The sequence below is a fragment of the Leiobunum rupestre genome, chromosome 8 (genome assembly GCF_980474605.1).
Source record: "Leiobunum rupestre chromosome 8, qqLeiRupe1.1.hap1, whole genome shotgun sequence".
In the NCBI taxonomy this organism is placed as follows: Eukaryota; Metazoa; Arthropoda; class Arachnida; order Opiliones; family Sclerosomatidae; genus Leiobunum; species Leiobunum rupestre.
The window spans coordinates 35,940,182-35,962,937 of NC_143391.1; the positions used below are offsets into that span (position 1 = coordinate 35,940,182).

At 36.2% G+C, this 22,756-nt stretch overlaps 1 protein-coding gene across 2 annotated transcripts in view; it reads right to left on the minus strand.

Annotated features, from left to right (window-relative positions):
- LOC149933287 (fatty-acid amide hydrolase 2-B-like) overlaps positions 1-22,035 on the minus strand; it is a 60,440-nt gene extending 38,405 nt beyond the window's left edge. Inside the window, exons 1-3 of one of the 2 annotated variants that reach the window (XM_090156297.1) lie at positions 21,664-22,035; positions 20,082-20,301; positions 5,300-5,509 (exon numbers count right to left, since the gene is read on the minus strand). In XM_090156297.1, coding sequence (XP_090012423.1) covers positions 5,300-5,509; positions 20,082-20,301; positions 21,664-21,843 — 610 coding nt within the window. In that variant the 5' untranslated portion in view covers positions 21,844-22,035. The remainder of the gene's footprint in view (positions 1-5,299; positions 5,510-20,081; positions 20,302-21,663) is intronic. The other variant, XM_090156296.1, reaches the window with a different exon arrangement.
- Positions 22,036-22,756: the final 721 nt, after the last annotated feature.

Below are 22,756 nucleotides of genomic sequence, written 5' to 3' on the forward strand. Positions count from 1 at the left end.
GTTTGGAAATTAAAGAAAGCTCTTTACGGACTGAAACAGAGCGGAAAACAGTGGTTTTCTGAACTATGGTCAATTACTAACACTTGGATATAAAAGAATTTTAGGATGCAATTGTATCTATAGATATGGAATAACAGGATTGTTGATTGTATACGTTGACGATATTATTATCTTTGCGTTAACCAAAAAGGTTTTAGAAGAACTGAAAAACCAATTACAAAAGAAATTTGAGATGACAGATTTAGGAAGGTTGAGCTATTTCTTGGGAATTGAATTTGAATTTCCTGAAAAAGGAAAGGTATATATTCATCAGAAAAGCTACGTAAAGAAACTTCAAAAGCAATACAAAATTACAAATGAGAAGAAGAAAGATATCCCATTACCTGTTGGTATAGCGTTATCAAATAGAGATTGCACACCAGAGCAGAATAACGATTATCCATATAGACAACTAATAGGAAGTTTATTGTACCTGTCACTGCGTACAAGACCAGACATTGCGTTTGTTGTAACAAGTTTAGCTAGTTATTCTTCGAATCCTGGGCAGAAATATTGGAATTATTTACTGCAAGTCCTACAATACGTGTGCCAAACTTGTGATTATGGTCTACATTATAATGGACTGAATGGGATAAATCTAAATGTGTTTTCTGATGCCTCTTGGGGATCAGATTTGGATGATCGCAAATCAACAACTGGATTTGTGATTAATTTAGGTGACAATCCTGTATGCTGGAGATCAGTGAAACAGAAGAACATTGCACTATCATCAATGGAATCCGAATACATTGCATTCGCTGAAACATCGAAGGAAGTTGTATGGCTGACCAACATTGTTGAAGAACTATTTGAATTTGTGAAATTAGATAAGAAATGTAAATTACCGATTATTTACTGTGATAACCAGGCGGCAATACAATTTTCTTTGAATAACATAGAAAATAATAGATCAAAACATGTTCAGATTAAATATCATTTTGTTAGAGTGTATCGACAACCGTATTTTTAAAATTAGACATGTGAATACGAATAACAATATTGCTGACATTTTTACTAAGATTCTGCCTAAAAGAAAATTTCAAGAATTTTGTGCTATGTTAAAATTGACATATTAACTAGAGTAAATTAGGGATCGGGAATTTACATAAATAATTTTTGTATATTGGCTTTACCTATGTCAAAGTAAGGGGGAGTTTGTAAGGCCTTTGCTGTACTTTGCATAGGATATTGTAAATGTCGTCTGCAAAGTCAATGCAGACACTTTAGCAGACTAATGTTGTCTGCTAAACATAACAGACAATATAGCAGACGAATTTCGTCTGCAAACCAAAACTAAAACTTTACTTGTTGTGTCATGTTCTTTTGAGAGAGATATGTGTATTTTGACATTCTAACTTTTGGTCTTCATTAAACTTAATTATATTTCATTTAAAGATGTCTAGATTATTTACTAATTGCCATTAATCCCCCACATTCCTGGTCCTGTACGTTGATGATGGACTAGTTGCCGGGAAGGCTAAAAAAGAGGTTGAAGCGTTTTTCCAGTACTTTGAAAAGCAGTTCGAAATCCCTACAAATCAATCTAAGACACATATCTCGGGTTGAAGATTGACTATACCGGGGATGGGTCAATTTTTCTCAATCAGACTGCTAATGTCGAGAAACCTGGAACATTTCAACATGTCTAACTGTAAGCCTATGAAAACACCAGCCTGCAAACCTGACGTTTGTGAAGAAGGACAGAAGGCGTTACAACAATCTATGGTTCAGCCATTGGTAGTCTCTGTTATGCAGCTCTTGGTACTCGACCAGACATCAAGTTTGCGGTGGATCAAGTGTCACAAAAAACGTCAAATCCGACAGTTGCTGACTGCTGGGCAGCTGTCTAACGGATATTCCAGTATCTGAGAGGAACGTCTACCATGGGGCTGTTATTCAAGGTGGATGATGATACGACAATCAGACCATACAGCGATGCTGACTACAGAGGTTGTGATAAAACAAGACGTTTGACATCCGGAAACGTATGCCTGATGGGATCAACCCCAGTCACTGAGGCCAGTCGAAGACAGCTCTCAGTTTCACTTTCCACTACAGAGTCAGAGTTGGTTTCAGCCACAGAAGCATCCAAAGATGTCGCATGGATTGAAGCAATGCCTTAGGCCTAAGTTGGTGCCTTGGGTATTGGCCTAGCTGATTAATCAGTAATTGCTGAAACTACGGGTTCATACAGAAGTCAACATCGAGGGAGAGTGTTGAAAAGATAAAACGATGCGGACTTCTGACCCAAAATGCCTCTACCCTGCGTAGACTATCGGGCGTAAATCTTTACAATATTCCTGATTGTTCTTTTTAGTTATCTAAAGATAACACTGAAAAAATCTTGTATATAACCGCATGTTTTTATTGATCAAGTGTGCTTTCATTAACCGTGGTATCTGGTGTTGTCCACTAGCATTTTAACTATAATATGTAATTATTGTAAACAGTTTTCGTTCTTTAACTTTCGTCTTCATCATTGAAGCTTTGCTGACTACTTCGTTGAACACGAACTTCAACAATTTTCAACAAGTCACTGAAGATTTGGTGTTCAGATACCTTAAAAACATCCCAAAATCGATTTAATCTGGAATATATTATGTTGATAATTTTTCATTAAAATTACCAATTGAAAAAAAAAAAAATTGTAAGTATTTAAAAAAGTGTGATCGTACCAACATGCAATTCTGGCTAATTATAGAAGAATTTCAGTTTTATCGTTTTTCACTTGGTCAACTGTACAACTACTCTGAGAAAAACAATCATTATATAGACTAGATACTGGCTTTTGTACAAGTCTCTCAAATATAAATCAATATCTTAGTAAGAAATGCAACCACTTAAAGCTCCAGGAACTTAATATTAAATGAATGAAATTCCATTGACAATGAACTCTCATGGCGACAATATTATTAAAAAAAAACTTATAACAGACTAGGCATCCTTAAGTAACTATACACATCTTTAGAAACTTGTAACCGACGAGGCTTACTATTTCTATTAAAATCGAGACCTGAGCCAAGTCTCTTTAATATTATCTAACCTCGGCTACACAAATCGGAATCCCCTTTGTTTCAATAACCCCAGGTTAAATCCAAGTTCATCCGCGTGTATAATTTAGACATTCACTGAGTACGTTATGGAATGAAATAAAACCAGTTTCGTTCTTTAATACAAATTTAAATTTTTAATAACTCTTCTAATTTAATTACACTAATGTCTCACCAAATGTTCCATTCTTGAACAGAAAAATTAGAAAGACGGGTGACGCTGAAAAACTCGAGCTCCCGCCTTCCTTTCGACTAAGCTCTTGATTACAACAAAAATTATAACAGAATTTTTTTTCCAATTGGTTTTGTTTTTTTTAAATGGGATATTTAGATTTTCCAATTATAGTGTAGAGGTTTCTAGTGGTTTCAATTGGAGGTTTATAGTGGTTCCAATTGGAGGTTTATAGTGGTTCCAATTGGAGGTTTAATGGTTCCAATAGGAGGTTTATAGTGGTTCCAATTGGAGGTTTATAGTGGTCCCAATTGGAGGTTTATAGTGGTCCCAATTGGAGGTCGATAATAGTTTCAATTGCATTTTACAGTGGTTTAAATTGGTTTTGTATCAACACATTTACGCTATTTGTACACTTGTCGAGAAACCCCAGTATAAGAACAAAACATGTTTTTCATGTTACGTGGTTTTCGTACTCACACAGGAATTAAACATTGCAGTGTATTGAATTTATCACAACTGTTATGATATTATCATACTTAAGTATTTAATGAACTGAGTAACACTTTGCCAATAACATTATATTTTTACAGTTTACGTTAACGAATATGACTGTGACAATACAAGAAATGTAATTAGGGAGAGCATTCGATTGGTTATTGTTTGCATTTACCTTTAAGACGGGTGAATGTGCAAGGAAATATTAAAGATAAATTTTATCTAATTTTATTACAGTCAGTTTAGTTGGATGATAAAGCAAATCTGAGGAGACTTTAATAGAAAAAAACAAGTTGGGCATTTGTTTGATAAATTAATTTTACTGACAGTAATTATGTCTGAAAAAGTTTGGCAGTGGGCCATCACTAACCCAGGGCTGTAGCTAGAATTTTCACTAAATTGACATTTAAAATTACATAATAGGTGATTTAAATCAATGATTAGAGCCCATTAGGTTTCTAGTCCAGAAAACCCAGTCGCAGTCGGAGCCCATTGAGTTCCAATTGAAACCAATAGAACCCATTTGGTTTACAAACAAACTTTAACTGAGTGGAGGATGCATTAGTTCCAATTGGGGTGCATATATTCCAATTGGAAAATCAATAATTACCAGTGAGTTCCAATTGGTATATGATTTTTTCAAGTTGGGTTTTGTATTTCCAATTAATCTCCAATTAGAGCAATCATATTCCAATTGAGCCAAATGAGAGACCATTGGCCACAATTTGAAACTAATTGGTGTATATAGTTTTTTCTGAAGGATATATTGGTACCAATTGGTATTCCACCATCCCAACCGGGGATTAATTGGACTCAATGGAGGATGCATTGGTTCCAATTGGGGTACATATATCCCAATTGGAAAATCAATAATTACCACTGAGTTCCAATTAGTATATGATTTTTCCAAGTTGGGTTTTGTATTTCCAATTGATGCCCAATTAGAGCCATCATATTCCAATTGAGTCAAATGAGAGACCAATTGGTCACAATTTGAAACGAATTGGTTTATATTGTTTTTTTCATAAGGGATAACCCTTATGTAGACAATTTTGAAGCATCACTCTGCAGCAAAAGTCCCAAACAACATGGCAACAACTATATGGAACAATCTAAAACTAGAACTAAAGCAAATCAATTTATTTATTTCTAAAATTATAATGACAATTTTTCTTTGCCCTTAATGTTGCTCTATTGTTATATTTGTCATTTTTAACTTAATATTCCAGGCCCTCTGCTAATCATTATTTTAAGGTGTAATGTTAATTTAATTCTTTGGACCTCTTTGTAAAACAGATTAATCTTGAAGAGATATCCACTAAATGACTTTTATTACAATTATTGTTCCCCTTAATATGTGAAATTTGGCTTCAACTATGACAGGAAAGTTGTATTTTTCTGATAACAATGGGAAGGTATTTTCAAGAGTGGTAGAAATATAACATTCCAAAAGTGAGAAAAGAGCAATACTTATTTGTATTAACAATTTCATACTAGTCTGTGCAAAGAAATCAAAAGTAAATACAATATGGTTACATACCACTACTGCCTCCAACAATTCTTGAGGTGTTATACGGATTGTTCGATCTTCCATATATATTGTTATTAGATTCCCACCACATGCATAGTTCACTGATATTAGTTACAGCCAGTGGAATGGCCCCAGCTTTCTTCATAAGGGCAGAAGCTTCAGCATCTTTATCAGCTTTACAGATCTTTCTCGCATACAGACCAGCTGTGTAAGACAAACCTGAAAATAATTCATGATTTCAAATTAAACAAACCATGGAAACTAAAAGTAAATGTGTTTATTTTTCTGATGCAGTGTGTTAATTACACGGTTTTACACCAGCGTTGAAGACTTGAACACCCACGCCCATGTGCAGGTAATTGTAATCAATCATCATACATATGTAGCTGCACTGGCGCACCCAGGATTTATTAGGTAGAGGTTCACCCCTTTAGGAGGAGGAGCCCACCAAATTTAAGAAAAACAGTGAAATTTATGAAGTATAGTAAAAAGATTTATTTAAAGAACATGCACGGCCCAGCCGACACCACCAGATGTCGCCTGCTCCGTTGCAAGGACTATTATTTTTTATTATTATTTTTTGTGAACCAATTCAAACTATAAAAACTCATGCGCAAGGTGCGCAGGAAGCAGAAGTTAAAATTTTCTCTTTGGTGTTTTTTACCCTCGACAAGTGATCTCGGGCCACGTTATAATTTTACAAAAGACTTTAAGGATATTTTTTGTTTGATATACAATGCCTTCGACTTGGGAGAACCTTCGAATTGAGGGACTTGAATATATTGTAAGTTTTACCAATTAAATGTTTTTCTAATTCATATCAAAGCCATTGCCGTCATTATTTACATTACGACCAAGCCTAATCAGATATAAGGATCGAACATTAAATATTGTAACCGAGGTTATCGTAATTCCGTTTAATTATTGCAATTAGGAAGGATAATGGTTACAAACAAAATCTAGTTTTCTTCCTTAACAACTCTTGAATGACTTCCATTGTCGATACAATAATATTTCTATGTATAAAAAGCATAGCCAGTCCATTTAAGCTCGACTGTGTCATGGAAGATCTTAAATAGGTTTTTATTCACTGACGCATGAGGTTACTGAAAGCGTTGAGAAAATTTTTGTTTAAAATAGTATACTAATTTCTTAATTGATTAATTACTCATTGATATGACCTTTCAACCTCATAATCATTAACCCTATGGTGGCGCCATCTAGTGGCGGCATTTTCACATTAGAGATGACTAATGCTCCTTTTACAAGTGTGGTAGTTGTCAAGCAGAATTTGAGCTGACAGGGTGTTATGAATTAGCTTCCCCAAGTAAATTACCTAGAACATAGGCCTTAGTGGTCACTAAATGAAACTTGTAAATATGTATAATATTTTAAACTTAAACCTTAATTAAATACAATAATAAACCAGTTTAAGTAAATAATGTTTGATTTATCCACCTACTTTCCAACAATTTTTAATAAAGTAATGATGTTAGGTTAGATCATTTTATCACACTTCGAAAGCGTATCAATGCCGTTATAGGAAGGAGATATTGCAGGAGTGTTTTTGAGCAAAGATTGGACTAAAAGTTTTGCATTGGAGGATGATTCTATCATTCCATGACATTATCATTTCGTGACTAATGGCTTTGAGATGTTCTACCCACCTAGTAGGACATACTAAGCAGTTTCTTTCTCTTAGTGTCTGGAACAGACTTTTTAATATTGTCAACCAGGACATCTTGTCCTTTAGGGGGATTAAAGAAGTTATACACCTTTTCAATTATTCCAATTCAATTTCTTATTTGAGACACAGATACCGAATTACCAATTGCCTAATTTAAACTGTGTTGCGCCATGAACGTATAAAGCTTGGGGACACAAAGCTGATATGAGAGATTGGACTCCGTTGAACTTCCCGTTCAGTAACCATAATCGTATCCTGGTCCATGTAAATATGACAAATCAATGCCATAAATATCGAAGCTTTCAATTATTTTGTTGGATAAATCTTTCCATTGTGCTTGTACTGGTACCAATTGTAAAAATTGTTCACAAATTTAAGTCTATGTATCTAACACCCAACGTAAATTGTTCAATTCTTGAAATATCGCATGTTTCATCCGCAGGAATGGAAAAGCATTTCGCCTCATGTTTCTGTTAAACGTTTTACAATAACGACATTGCATGCATTTATAATTTGGTTTTGAATATTCCAACTTATGTACTTATCATTTTTGACAGCATGTTTAAAATTATCTGTGAGGTTATTTAACACCCGTGTCCAATCGCATTCGTAAAAGAGCAAACAAATTGACTTCATTGTTGATTGTTTCTTGTTCAAATAAATTCCCCATAATTGCGATGTCCTCTTAATAGGCCAACAGATTAGGCTTGCAAATATCATTGAATACAAAAGATATGGGATGTTAATTTATAGCAGCTTCAGTCTCTCTAGCCAAGCTAGCAACATTTCTTGATACGACAGTAAAGCATTTCTTCAGGTATTCTTCGTGCTCCTAACCATTCCCAGAAGCCACCCCATAAGGGGCTCTCTCAGCAATGTACATCCATGTTATGCCCTTCGTTCCAAAATATTTCTTCAGTTCCTCTTCTTTAATGCTTCCATATCAACTTCAGATCTTCGTCACCTCTTTTAAAAGTCTTGGCATTGTCTGTGTAAATTGTCTTCGGAATACCTCTGCGTGCAATCATTGGCTAAAAGGCCAATGTTGCTTCATAAGTTTTCATCGAAGCCTTCACATTAAAAGTATCGCCCTTAGAACTTTAAAATTTTGTATGGAATCCTGACCTCCAACATCACAGTTTTCCATAACAAATCTCAGGTAGTACAAAACAGCTGCATATGCCTTGGTACTGCTATGAAATTTTCTTCAAATCCATTAAAATAGCATCTTGGAAATTTTAAGGCTCTCAAAAACGGTAATTGTCCAATAAAATCTTGAAATTTCAATGCTATTTCCTGTCGATAAAGTTGAAATAAATCTTGCAAAATCATTTTTGCCTTTACTGTATAGGGATAAATCATTCCCATTGGATCATATATCTAAGCAACTGAGCTTAGAACACCTTTTAGTGGTTTTGTCAATTTTTACTATATCTTCTATGTTTTTCAAGTTAAAAGAAAGTCGGTTGGTGTTGCAATTAAATTGAAGACCCAAGATCCTCCGGTCTACACTTGAATTTTTTAGCTTAAATTTTATTTCTAAGTTTTGGTCTTCTTTGTTTGGGATCCACATAGTTTTTAGCTCGGACAAATTTGTCGTCCAATTTCTTAGTGTCATTCCGGCTTAATTGTTTCAGAGTTTCATAACATCCTTAAGAAACTTGATATGCATTTGGCACAGTGTCTGCTCCAGATCCTAAGTCATCAACATAAAAATAGTTAGAAAGAGCGATACTTCTTCGGACATTTCATCATAATGTTTTAGATGTATCTTGATAGTTCCAGCTAACATGAAAGGACTGCAGGTTATTCCAAAAACAACGCTTGCCATTTGAAGAATCCAAAAAAATCGAACTGCTTTCTTCTCTTCTTTCGCTAAGATTACCTGGAGGAATGCCTTTTCAATGTCAGCTATTTATGAAATTGTAACATCAGGACCAACAAGTCTGGATCAAAACTATATAGACAGTCATTAAGTGAAGGAACTTTGTTTAATGTGTGGATGCATCAAACAAAACTCTAAACTTAGTTGGTCTGCTCTCTTGATTGCCTGGTGTGGCATATAGTATGCTCCTGGTTCATTATTGATTGGTTCCTCAACAGGTTCAGCAATTCCCATTTTCAACTGCTTGTCAATAACCTTGTACTCCGAGTAGAAAGACGGATCCTTTAAAAATCTTTTAATTAGTCTCTTGGCCACGTTGTAGATATTAGGCAAAACACTTTTCTCTGTTTTCCATGGAAATCGTACATGGTATCGACCATCCAATAACTTTGTATTTGCTTCTAAGTTGCTCATTCCAAATCCCAGAATAACTTCAAACAACCTACAATTTTCTTGTTTTCATCTATGACTGTCAATACTGTGATAGAAAACTTTTCAATTACCGAAACTGTGTCCCTGATTAGACCTTGAATAGTCCATCCTAAAGTTGTCTCCAGAGCCACCAGTGACGAAGTGAAATGTCCAGCCTTCCCAGTTACAAACTTCCAATAATAGTCAGCTCCAATCAATATGCTTATGATCGAAGGAGTTTGCGCTCCAACAGTTGGGTCATCAGCCATTTTTAGTTTCTCTCGTTTCATGAGTTGTGACTGCATTACATAGGTATGGTACTTCTGTAGCCACAAATTTACTACTATCCACAGTATTTTGAAGCTTGAGTACTACTTTTCAACATCTCATCTCTGTTGGCCTTTCGTTACCAAAACTATGTATTGAAATTACTAGTTCACCAACAACTGGTAAGCGCAGTTTCTTTGAAAGGTAATTTCTAACAAATGTGGCTTGACTTCCTGGATCTAGAAGACAACAAACATGATAAAGTTGGTTCGATGTGTAAGGGATGAACCCCGTGGCCTGGTATGTAGCCATGGTCTCCAGGTATATGTCAGATCATCAACTCAAGCTTTGGCTTGAGATGGATGGTCAAAGGCAGGCTAAAGAATTTATCGCAGGCCCCTCTAGGCAGAGACCAAGAGAGCTCCTCTCGCTCTCTAAGACGAACATAAGGTTGGTAACTGGCCTACTTACAGGCCATTGCCAACTTAACAGACACTTAAATATTATTGGAGCCATTGATGACCTATTTGTAGGGCTTGTCAGGCTGAGGAGGAAATAATAATAATAATAATAATAATAATAAAATGGCTTTATTGGGATCATCTTTTAAGCTTGCACTTATTTACAAAAGAGTCCAGATACAGGTTTAAGTTAAATTAAATTAAAAGAGTCAAACAGATAATTCTCGAGTCAACAAGTAAATGTCGGAAAATACATAGGAGAACGAAATTCTTTTCTGACAATTTTGTTACGTACTTTTTAAGTTAAGTTTTAAATTTTAGTAGAGTCAATTATCTTTAAATTACAGGGCATCTCGTTCCACCATTTGATTCCTCTTTCTTTTACACTTTTAGTTTTTATATTTTTATGTTTGTCAACATAAAAATTTAGTTTCGAACCTCTAGTCTTTATTTAAATTATTTCCTATGAACCAGTTTATCACATAAAAAATACGTTGGCATAATCTAGAACAGGCTTTATGATGGCGTTATAGAGAATCTTGAGGGTTTCAGAATTGAGATGAAATTGGAGTGGTCTCAGCAACCACATCCTCGTTTTAGTTTTGTTTATAATTTAAGATATGTGTTTATGCCATGGCTAAGTCCTCATTAATCCATAGACCTAAGTATTCATAGCAGTAGTCCTCTCAATTGTGCCGGCTGAGATATTCTGTATTCCCTGCGCTTATCTTCTTATTTCTATTTCGCGAGAAGATGAAGAATCTCGTCTTTTTCCTGTTGAGACAAAGTCGTTTTGTAGTTAGCATAGTAGTTAAATTTTTCAATATTCTCCTCCATATTTTTAATTGCAACGTTTAGGATTTCATTAGTAGTGGTAATAGCGTTGTCATCAGCATACTCGTTACCAATAGAATTTTTTAATGACTTATGAAGATCCTTTACATATATATTAAATGGTACCGGTCCAAGGACACTTCCCTGTGGTACACCATGTTTCACCAACTGTGAAATTGATTGATGTCCATTATAAGATACTATTTGTCGTCGTTCTTTCAGGTACGAAGCTAGCCAATCCAGCGTTCGTAGGATAAATTAACATGCCAATTAAAATATCATTGATTTAATTTAACATAATTAGTATTGATAAATCCATTACAAAAGTATAAAGTTATCACTGCCAAAGCTAGAAGACTACTGACCCACTACGTCTACTTCAGTGTTGCCAACTTTTTTCTGACTATTTAAAAAGACTACCTAATTAGACCTACTCTGTATACATACACCATAAGACTATACTTGTACCTCTACATGGTTCAAAAGCTTAGCTCCTAGCGCCATCTAACGGCTATTGACTCTACTATAAATAGTTCATTATGTCAAAGTTAGCTTTCAACACTCCCCCTTCTTTGGCATAATTAATTAATTAATTAAGAGTTTCAGTTTAAGTATTAATAAACACAGATTCATATAATAATTAGGAATACAGAGTGTTATATTTTGCCGTATCTTATGTTTGAATAAATGACAACATTTTAATTTGAATGGTTTTAATGTATTAAAATATATTTAGTTTTATAAACGTAAAAGGAACTTATTCTTATTTCAATATCACATTGTCCTCTCGCAGTTCAGGGTCTATCTATCTGGCTCTCTGCCTCTCTCTCTCCGCATATTTTTTACAACACAATATCGCGCCCTCTGTCGGTTAAATTTTAAACAATTACATATTATAACAGGCTTTTTTTTTTTAAATTTTATAACTAAACAACATTATTATGGCGAAAATATTTTATTGTTTTTAATTACACGTCCCTTAGTTGACACTCTATTTGTATCAAATTTTGACGGTTACTGACTTGAAACCAATGTAAAATTTTAGTTTTCTTTCGTTTTGGGTTGGATGATACAGGTGGCGGTGTCGGCTGTTGGCTCGGACTTAAAATTGGTCTAGTTTCTATTTCACTACCCTGTGGTCTATTGCGTATATTCATTTGTTGTGTTGTTTCCTCCTGGTTATCCGGTACTTCTGTTTCTACGCTTTGTGATATTTTTTCGTTACTGGTCTCTGTATGTACTTCAATCGTCTCTTCCTGTCTGTCCATTATCTCTTCCTGCTCCAGTTCCATCTCTCTTTCCTGATTGTTTATAGGCTCTCCTTGTGTTGGCTTCTCCAAAACGACGTCTTTTCTTTTATTGACTGGGGTTATTCTTAAGATACTTGTCTCATATTAGTCTGTATGCCAATCTCTTCGTTCATCTCTTCTCCAATTTACCGTTTCTTTCTCCTTTATTTCATCATTTCTTCCAATTCCGACTCTTCTCATAACGTTTCTATTTTCTTTATGTTGAGGAAATATTTGTTTAACTCTAGGACGTAGATGCACTCTCGTCCTGCGTAGAATTTGTCCTCTTTCGTTTCTATTATATATGAGTAAGGGTTCCCATCCAATTTTCTGATTATTTCTGATAACCACTTGCGCTTATTTGAAAAGTACCATATCCTGTTGCCTTCTTTAAAAGGTTTGTAACCAGTCTCTACTCTTATTTTAGTAATCTCACGAGTAGTTCGAGACCAACGGTTACATATCTATTATTAATCGGACTCTGTTCCTGGTTAGGCTTAACTTATTGGAATAACGACATAAAAGGATCTGTTTTAAATATTAACCTTTATTGAATTGAATTAGAAATAGAACAAAAAGAATTTTAATGGTTATGTCCACTTACGATATAGTCTAACCCGTCAATCTCCAGACGACCATGGCAGAGTTCATCGTGGTGGAAAACTCTTTACAGGAACGAAAAATAATGGAGCGCGATCGGTGAGAAAGTGAACCACGCACACTGCCCTCAATCGCGTGGCACCAGCGCTTTTAAAACTAGCCCCCCCCCCCCAAGCGGTCATCGTAACTTGATGAACTTTGCACGGATCGTGGCGGCCTCTCGCGGAGGGCGCCCGAACCGTTGCAGGTTGAAGTTGTTTGTGTGGTTGTCTTTTGTTACGTTTTATCATTTCCTTTTGCCTTTGTCGTAGTTGATCTTCTATTTTCTTAGTGCTGAACTGAGGTTTAAGCGTATCCGGATTACTTGTACTAGGTATCCGTGTGTTCCTTCCCATCAGCATTTCATTTGGGGTTAATCCTCCTTGTTGGGGTGTCGATCGGTATGCCATTAACACATAGTTTATGTCTCTTCCTTCCGTCGCCGCTTTGCTCATCAAATTCTTCAACGTTTGAACTGTTCGTTCTGAAAGTCCATTGCTTTGCGGAAAATAGGGGCTCGATGTAATATGCTTCACACCCCACTCCTTGAGGAATTTTGAAAACATGTATGAGCTAAAAGGCGGTCCATTATCGGAAATCAATCTTTGGGGTATTCCATGTCTGGTAAAATGTGGAACCATGAATTTGTTTACTTGTTCTGCATTTGTGCTGGATAATTCTACAATTAGAATCATATTCTTCGAATCTTGTATAAAAAAAAGGTCCCAATGGTGTGCAAAGGTAACGGTGGTATTGGTAGTGGTTGTAGTGGCATAGCAATATTTGACTTCTCTCGTTGTCGACAGGTTGGGCATGTTAAAATGTAATTGGTGATGTCTGTTGTCATTTTAGGCCAAAATACATTTTTTCGTGCTTTATAAATACAAGCATTTACACCTTGGTGTACGGCATGTAATTTCTCAATTACTTTGGTTCGCATTGCGCTGGGTACGATCAGCTGATTGCCTCTGTATAGCAAGCCATCACTTATGTATATTTCATCTTTTGCAGGCCAAAAATCTAATAACTCTTTAGACCGTATTTTCTCTCTATATCTCGGCCAACCCATTGTTGTATATTGAATTATTTGTTGCATACTGTTGTCATTCTCTATTTCCTCTTTAAATTCCTGTTGTTTTTCTTGTGAGAATACCGTCAACCCATATAACGTTGCGTATGGTCCTTCTAGATAATCAGTTGGGTATATTTCATTTTGCTGGGCCATTCGGGACAAAGTATCCGCTATATATAATTGTGTTCCTGGAACATAAATTAGTGTAGGGTTGTATCTGGCTAAGTCCTGGGTCATGCGTTGCAGTCTTGGTGATAGTTGATTTAATGGCTTCTTTATTATTGTCAACAGAGGTTTGTGATCTGTCTGGATGGTTAGCTTAGTTGTAGCAATGTACAAATGATATCGTTTGCAGGCATAGGTTACAGCCAATAATTCTTTTTCTATCTGAGCATACCGTCTTTGTGTTTCAGACAATGTCATAGAGGCATATTCTATTGGTTGTTCGTTCTGTAATAGTACCGCTCCAATTCCATAGCTGCTTGCATCCACTGATATTATCGTTGCTTGTTGCGGATCATAAAACGCCAATACTGGTGCTCTAGTTATCACGTCTTTCAGTTCATTGAAAACTTTTAGGCAATTTGTATCCCCCATTGGAATTCTGTTTTTGGTGATAATAGCTGTCGCAATAGAGCTGAACGTTGTGAGTATTCAGGGATAAATTTGGCTAAGTAATTTAGCATCCCCAGAAACGCTTCAATTCTGTTCTATCCTTAGGTGGAGGCATGCTGGTGATGGCCTTGATTTTAGCAGGATCTGCCTGTATTCCGTCTTGTGATATAATATGGCCCAAATACTTTATCTTATTTACAGCTAGTTGCATTTTTGAAGTGCTAAATGTTAATCCTTTTTCTCTTGCTCGCTGTAACACCGCTATTAAAGTTTGATTATGGTCAGCGTTCATTTTTCCATGAAGGAGGAAATCATCAGTGGAAATGTGTGTATTCATGATGTCTCCAAACAGCATATTCATGGTACGTTGATATATTTCAGATGCTACCTTTATACCATACGGTAGGCGCTGATATCGATAACGTCCGTAGGGTGTGGAAAATGTACAAATGTAAGAACTCGCTTCATCAAGCTCTATTTGCCAGAAAGCACTTTTTACATCAAGCACTGTAAATACTGTTGAGCCATTTAAATTAGAAAATATGTCTTGTGTTGTGGGCATTTGTTGATAATCACGTAACAGAGCTTTGTTCAATTGTCGTGGATCAAGGCATATCCTAATATCCCCATTTGGCTTTTGAGCAATCGCCATTGGGTGTACCCAAACTGTAGGCTCTCTCACAGGAACTATCACCTTTAATTGTTCCATCCTGTCCAGCTCAGCTTTGACTTTATCTTTCAAATGCACAGGTATCGGTCTTGAGGGTATAATTGTGGGTGTAACTCCTTCTTTCAACCGAAGTGAATATGTTCCTGGTAATTTTCCAACTGTATTAAAAACGTCTTCATATTGTTTTTTTATGTCCTTTGCAGTAAGCTCTCGATTCACCAGGTCCACCTTGCATAAGTTACTTGGAAGTCGTGATATCAGCCCCAAGAGTCTGGAAGTCACACCACTTAAAATTGGTGTATTATAGGTCTTTGTAACATAAAACGCTGCATCCACAGTAGCCTCTTGTGAGAAACATGTAGTAGTAAAAATTCCCATTACTTGTACATCATGTCCAGTATAAGCTCGAAGAGTATGTGTGGCAGGTTGCAATGGTGGTCTATCTTCAATCTGTATGTAATCCGAATTTGGTATTACATTCACCTGAGCGCCTGTATCAATCTTGAAGGTAATTAAAATGTTATTAAGCCTTATAGGCGCTTTCCATGTGTTATCTTCATTAGATGTGTGAGAGTTTATGACGTCAAGATGCAGATAAATTTCATTTTCCATTGTAGTATTACTCACCACTGTGTCAACTTGCTGTGGTGGTAGATTGGATGAACTCTCAAATTGACTATGTAGGGGAACAGCTTGGTGAGGTAGATATTGATCTTATGTATGTACTGTGCGACATTCTGTGGCAAAGTGATTCCATCCTCCACAGGCATTACAAGTTTTGCCTATAGCTACACAATTATGTTGAGGGTTGGTTGATCCACAGCGATAGCATTTAAAATTAGCATTTTGAGATTCACGCCAACTTCCCCTCGCTCCACCACGTCGGTTTGGGCGGCGATAGGTATTGGAATCGCTGTTGGATCTTGCCCTAAATGTCTGGGTGTTGCTTCAAAAGTCGCTTGATGACTTAGGCCTAAGGTGGTGCCTTGGGTATTAGCCTAGCTGATTATTATTATTATTATTATTATTATTATTAAAATTTCTGGTACGATGCACTGCATCAATGCTGGCCTCACTACCAAAAGTGGCATGCTCTGTTCTAGAAATAGATCGATTATGTATACTTGCAGATTCATCAGTTTGGCACAGGGTTGTTTTGTACTGTATCATTTATCTTGATCCAAATATCGCCACGACCTTCTACCTTTGAACAGCCTTCACCCACTGTTACTTTTGATTCGAAAGGTATGAAGGTGTGAAACCAATTCCTTTGATTCCAAAATGTCGAGTTGCGGCTGAATCCACAATCCAATCTTTAGACAGCGGCGAAGAAGGCTCCCGTTTGTGGTTCTCTTGTTTCGATTGTAAAACGCCCTCTACCTCGATTCCTTGTTCGCTGTCGACAGTCTTCAGCTCTATGTCCCATACGATGACAAGTGAAACATGTACCACTAAACATTCTTTGTTGATTGACATAATAATGCCCTCTACCGCTCTGGCTCGAGGTATCTCTTCCTCTGAGACTTGTACGATTCCTTCCCCTCTGACGTGAATTGTCTCTTCCTCTTTGACTTGAATGTACAGAGCGTACCATAAAAGCATCCGATGTCAAAACAATACTAAGATCCTTCTGCGACTGTCTACCATATTCGGCAACAAACATCTGTTTGATTGGCTCGGGCTTAAATTTAATATCTTCTAACTGGTAAATCTGTGAGACCAACGACTCATATGACGAAGGCAACATTCCAATTAACTTATACGCAATATCTTGCTCTTCTAATATCTTCCCGGCATTTTCAAGTTGTCTCTTAATATCGTAGACTTGACCAATAAATACTGGCATGCTCTCGCCATCCGTGTACTTCAATCCGTAGAATTCATTCAGTAATGTTGATATTCTAGCACAGGATCTGGGTGCAAAAGCGTCTTCCAATGTGGTCCATAAATCTACTGCTGTAGTAGCCTCAGTAATTATGCTTAGTAAATTTTCATTTCAATTAATGAATATGCGTTAGACTCTCTTAATTTAAATTGCCTCAGTGCTTCTTCTGCCAAAGAAACAGCACTTGCATTATTAGCATTTAGCACAGGAACAATTGGCGCTATCTCCAATCCCTTTACAATTTCCCAAAGGCCTTTTGACCCGAAAGTCATTTCCATATCAAACTTCCATGTTTTGTAATTATTTGATGTCAACTTTGGAAGTTGACCCATCATGAGTACTGATCCATCTTCCGCCATTGTTACTAGGCCTAATCTCGTCAATCAAAGGTTTCAAACAAAAACTGTAAATGTGTTGACTCACTGTTACATCTTAGGCCTTGGTTCAGCCATTTTATACTTCAATATTGTTATCATCTTTTAAAAATGTCCATGAACCAATTGCAATATTTCACTGCTTCTAATAGTGTCCAATGGTTTATATGGTTGCTGTGCGCTCTTTCCTATCTGGCATGGGACGCAAGTCTGTAAAGTCCCATTCACTGAACCAAGTCCCTCTATCATTCTATGGTTGATCATATATTTCAGATCCATATCATTTATGTGGCCTAATCTAAGATGCCACATCTCTATCTCAGAAATAGAACTGGCCACGCTATACGCTTCTTCATCGGGGTGCCCAGTCACTAATATGTTGGCATCCAGTACATAAACATTATTTTGTAACTTGGCTTCAAAAGCCATTCGCCCCCATGGAAAATAACCAATGACCTAAGATGACTGCTTCGCTTAGGGCGAATTTACATTTTTTGAGCTGTAGGGTCATACCTGCATCAGTTAGCTGTTTAAAAGCATATTCTAGGGCATCTAGATGTTCTTGCCAGGACCGCGACGCTATTAAAATATCGTCCAGATAGACACAATTTGAAAAATGTTCTCCCTCCCGGAAAATTTCGTCAACCAGACGTTGGAAAGTAGAGGGCGCTCTGGATAACCTGAACGGGAGAACGTTAAATTCATACTTCCCGTCCTGTGTTATAAAGGCGGTTTTGGCTTTGGAGTTGGGGTGCATTTCCACCTGCCAATACCCTGCTTAGATCAACAAGTGGATATCAGATACCACTTTGTTCGTGAGAAGTTAGCCGAAGGGGTACTGGCTTTAAAATTCATTCCATCAAAGTTAAACGTTGGGGACATTTTAACCAAGGTGTTGAACAAAAGTAACTTTGATAATTTGGTTAATTTATTAAGTTTGAGAAATGTCAAATAGGAGGAGTGTTAAAAAAATGATTTGTCATATCATATTTTTCCGCTTATATAGATAATATATCTCTAGCCAATCATAGAGCCTCTCCTAGTTGTTTTTTTGTTAATGATGTAACAATAGATGAGCTTGGCTATTATTCCTTCTAGACGTTTTTAGTTGAGAACCTTTTGTGTAGCTGGCAGTTTAACAAGCTCTATATATTAATTCTTAGTTGTGATTATTAAACGTTTATTTTATCTAGTTTGAGTTTATCATTGTAGTTTTTAATCTAGTCTAACAATGACCCCAAAGGATTGCCACGATTCTACCCTCAACGGCATCTAAATTAAGCACCAGTACATCAAAACCCACACGCTCAGGGTTCAATAATTCGACGATGGCGACATCATCGAAACATATCGCACCTAAAATGCAGAGAAATGGAGATGGGAGAATTACACTTCGCCCAAGAGTAAACATGAGCTCGCCAAACCGACCTAATTCATAAAAAGGACGAGGAAAGAAAAGTGTTTTGGTTTTTAGATTTGTTTTTTTCCATCTTGTAATAATCTGTTTAACAAATTTTATTTTTATTTATATATCACTCTTTTCTAACCTCGTAATTACAAGGAGCAGCCACGCGCGGAGATCATGAGCTTTAATAAAATTATAGGCACGAGGGATTGGTTTTAAAAAGAAAAGGCAGTTAGTAAAAATGATGGAAGCAAAACGGTTTCAATAAATTTTGGTCAATTGGATTTCTATATTGTTCAATGAACTTTGCCCACAACAACGCTAAAAATGGGAGGTAGGCCACTGGTAGGCCCTTTCTAAAATAGCGAAAACTCGTTTAAAATGGGAAAATAATAGATTAACGGGATGTAGGACACTGGTTGGCCCTTTATAAAATAGAGAAAATTGGTTTAAAATGGGAAAATAATAGATTAACGGAAGGTAGGCCACTGGTAGGCTCTTTCTAAAATATCCAAAATTTATTTAAAATGGCAAAATAATCTTAACGGGAGGTAAGCCACTGGTAGGCCCTTTCTAAAATAGCGAAAATTTGTTTAAAATGGGAAAATAATCGATTGTTGATGCGTTGCTTAAATATACAAAATATTAAGTTATAATTAGTTAATTTTAATTTAAATAAGGCCAATCTGTTAAAATATAGCGTAAAATTCAATAGAAACAATCATAAAAAGTTGACTCAAATCGCACTTATCTTGGCTAAAGGTAGGTCACTGGTAGGCCTTTTAGTAGCTCCTCAAGCACACCTCGTTTATTAAGTGGTATTTATAATAAATTAGCTTCATAATCTACTAAGAAATTTGTATAACTTCTTTCACGTAAGGCATCATGATTGTACACATGGCATATGCAAATGTTTTAAATTTTCAACCATTAAGGTACAAACTTATCACTGTCTAACTTTCACATAATGTACCCTGATAATCAGAAAGCTCCCTCTGTGCCTCATGTATATTTCAGTCAAAGGTTTTTGGAATGATTAAAACTATTGTGAAGTAAAAATAGAGCTTACTTTGGTAAGAAAAATTAAGTCCGAAAACAATTGTGTCAAGGAATTGAAACTTTCGCGACACACTGATTGCATAAATAAGTCTAAGGTAATAAAAATTTGGATGAACTTCAACATCAAGGTCATTTTAAAATTTTCTCAGGAGACTTAATTTCAATTTGGAAACTGTTAAATCATTTAATTTTAAACATAATTTCTTATTTCTATGCAAATAACTTTAGAACTTCGTACCTTTCATGCCTATAGAATCTTTAGTGGTGAATGGAACACCAAGAAAAGGAGTTTCTCTCTCCATGGTTTCAATACTTTTAACTCCAGAAGCGATCATTTTGTCAATTTTATCAGCATCTTCAAGAGCATTTTCAAACCTACTATCCACTACAGCGTTAATGAAAGGCTGCACTTCATTTATTCGGGAAATAAAGGCTTCAACAACAGCCTTGCTCTTAACCTAGAAATGAAAACCGTTTTCAGAAAAAGCTTTATACACTATAGATTTCAAAACCAAATTGGAAGGTCATTCCAACCATGATTTAATTAAGTAACACGAATAAGTAGAGAGGCACCATGTTAGTACCAGCGATGGGCTCGTTCCTCTCATTTTTAGTTAAATTGAGGGATAAAATATCTTTTTAAAAGAGCAGAAAACTGAAATGAGAGGAGCTAATATTTCACCACTCAAGAGTAAAAAGAGAGGAGCAAAACTTTATTGCTCAAAAAAAGCGGAATGAAAATTTCGCCGTTGAATAAAGAACGAAAATAGAAATGCGCACCAATTTCGATTTTCTCAATAAAAGCACAATTTTTTGTTTATAATAAAAGAATTTGCAGTGTTCAAAGTCTCCTAAGCCAAGTCGTTTTTTCCACTAAGGTCTTTTGTTTAAACTAAACATTCAATGTGATAACTGGTCTTAGTTATTTAAGTATAAATTAAATACTATTATTTGAGAGATATGTACACAATCACATATTTTTAAACTAGATGGCGCAGCAATGATGGGCTTGCTCCTCTTATTTCGAGCGGTTTTGTAATTTTAACAAAATTGAGCTTTAAAATATCATTTTAAAAGAGCGCAAAACCGAAATGAGAATTTCGCAGCTTAAAATAAGGGTCGAAACAAGGTGCAAAAACTTTACTGCTCAAAAAAAAAAGAGGAGCAAAATTTTAAAAACTCAAAAAAGAGCAAAGGGGAGCAAAAAGTTTACCGCCAACTACTACTATTTAAAAAATATTTCAAGTTTAAAAATTTGCTGAAATTTTAAAGGCATTTAAAAGCTAGTATCCAAACGTGATTTTCATGAAAAGCAAATTTTAAATTTTTTTACCCGGTTCAGTAACTGAAATGTAGGAACAGGAACAAGTTTCGAGATGTTAAAAATAAGTATATGATTTTGGTGTAAGCCACTGAACCTATGGTACAGCCTCAGAGGAGCAATGACACTAATTTTGTAAACTTCCAAGTGAGTTAATTACAAAAATAAATAAGGGGCATGATTTTGGGTCTCATCAATTTTCCAAAAAGATGCTTGAACAACTCTAATCCTCATCAAATTGCTACCATAACTGGATGTAGAATCAGTTTTCCTTTACACTACCAAAGTGGTCATCAAAGTTCTGACAACAACATCTGACAGGGGTAAGTCAAAACCTTTATGGAAAGTATAAAATTCTAGAGAAAAACCTTGTGTTAGAATTTTAAAATCTTTGTAAAGCCAAAAATATTTGCACAACAAATCAAATCAAATGGTGCTTCTGAAATCAAATTTAATCATGAATTTGAAAACAAGTAAATTGTACTTTAACTTTTTATACCTTTCCGCATCTAATTTTATGGGCCAAACTAGTGGCAGACTCCAAAAGCAAAAGATTTGATATTGGCGGCAGTAGCTCAGAGTCTCCACTGTATATTATTGAAAATAAATAATGAGTTACAAAATTTAACACCCTGAAGATAATTTTAAGAAAGTTATAAATTAGTTTTTTCCACTTCATATTTTATAATTTAAAAAAGTTGATTTAAAATAATAGGTTCTTCGTTTTTCTAAGGCTTTTAATGTTCTTACGACGTCTAGCGTTCTGTCCTACGAGGCCCGCCTGGGAAATAACTTCAAATAAGGGCTATAATGCAGTGGCAGTGGCAGTGGCCGGGAGTAGTGGCTCACTCCTGTAATCCCAGGCGTCCGGGAGGCAGAGTTTGTGGATGGCCGTGTGAGGACGACCACCAATCCCCCAACGGGTGGTCGGAATACTTCCGCCACCGGTGTCCCCACCCCTGTTCTCACGTATCCCCACCCCTGTTCTCACGTATCCCCACCCCTGTCCCCACATATCCCCCCGTTGGCGTGGCCGTTACACATATCTCGCTCTGATTAATCAGTTATTGTTTGCTGGTGTCTAAGGCCTTGGGTCGACACCGATGTGTGAATGTCAAAAACAAAATGCAGTGGCAGTGGGCAAATGATCAGTTTAAAAATTGCCCGGACCAGATTATTTATTAAATCGGAGGGGTGTCGTGGTCCACTGGACCAAATAATTAATTCGAGGTGTTTTATTTTTTTGAAGTGATTCTGCTTGAATATTTTGCATATGGTAGGTCCAAATGTTATATTATTAGTCTTTGGTCTGTGTAACGGCGGCTGTGGCATGTTTGTACCATAGGTAACTAGAATGCTGCCGTGTAACTGGCAAATGGGCCAAACGCAGTGGCAGACAATTGCCAGATCTCAGCCAATCAGAGCTCAAAGAGTGGTTCTGCCAAGAATTTAATGTCACCAGAGAGAATGACGTCACCTATCTCCCGCTATAGTAGCGGATCCAAGGAGGATTATTATCCTCCTTGGCGGAACCACTCTACGGCCTCTCATTGGCTGAAGGTTCAAGGCGAACTGGCGTCAAGCTCGGCCGT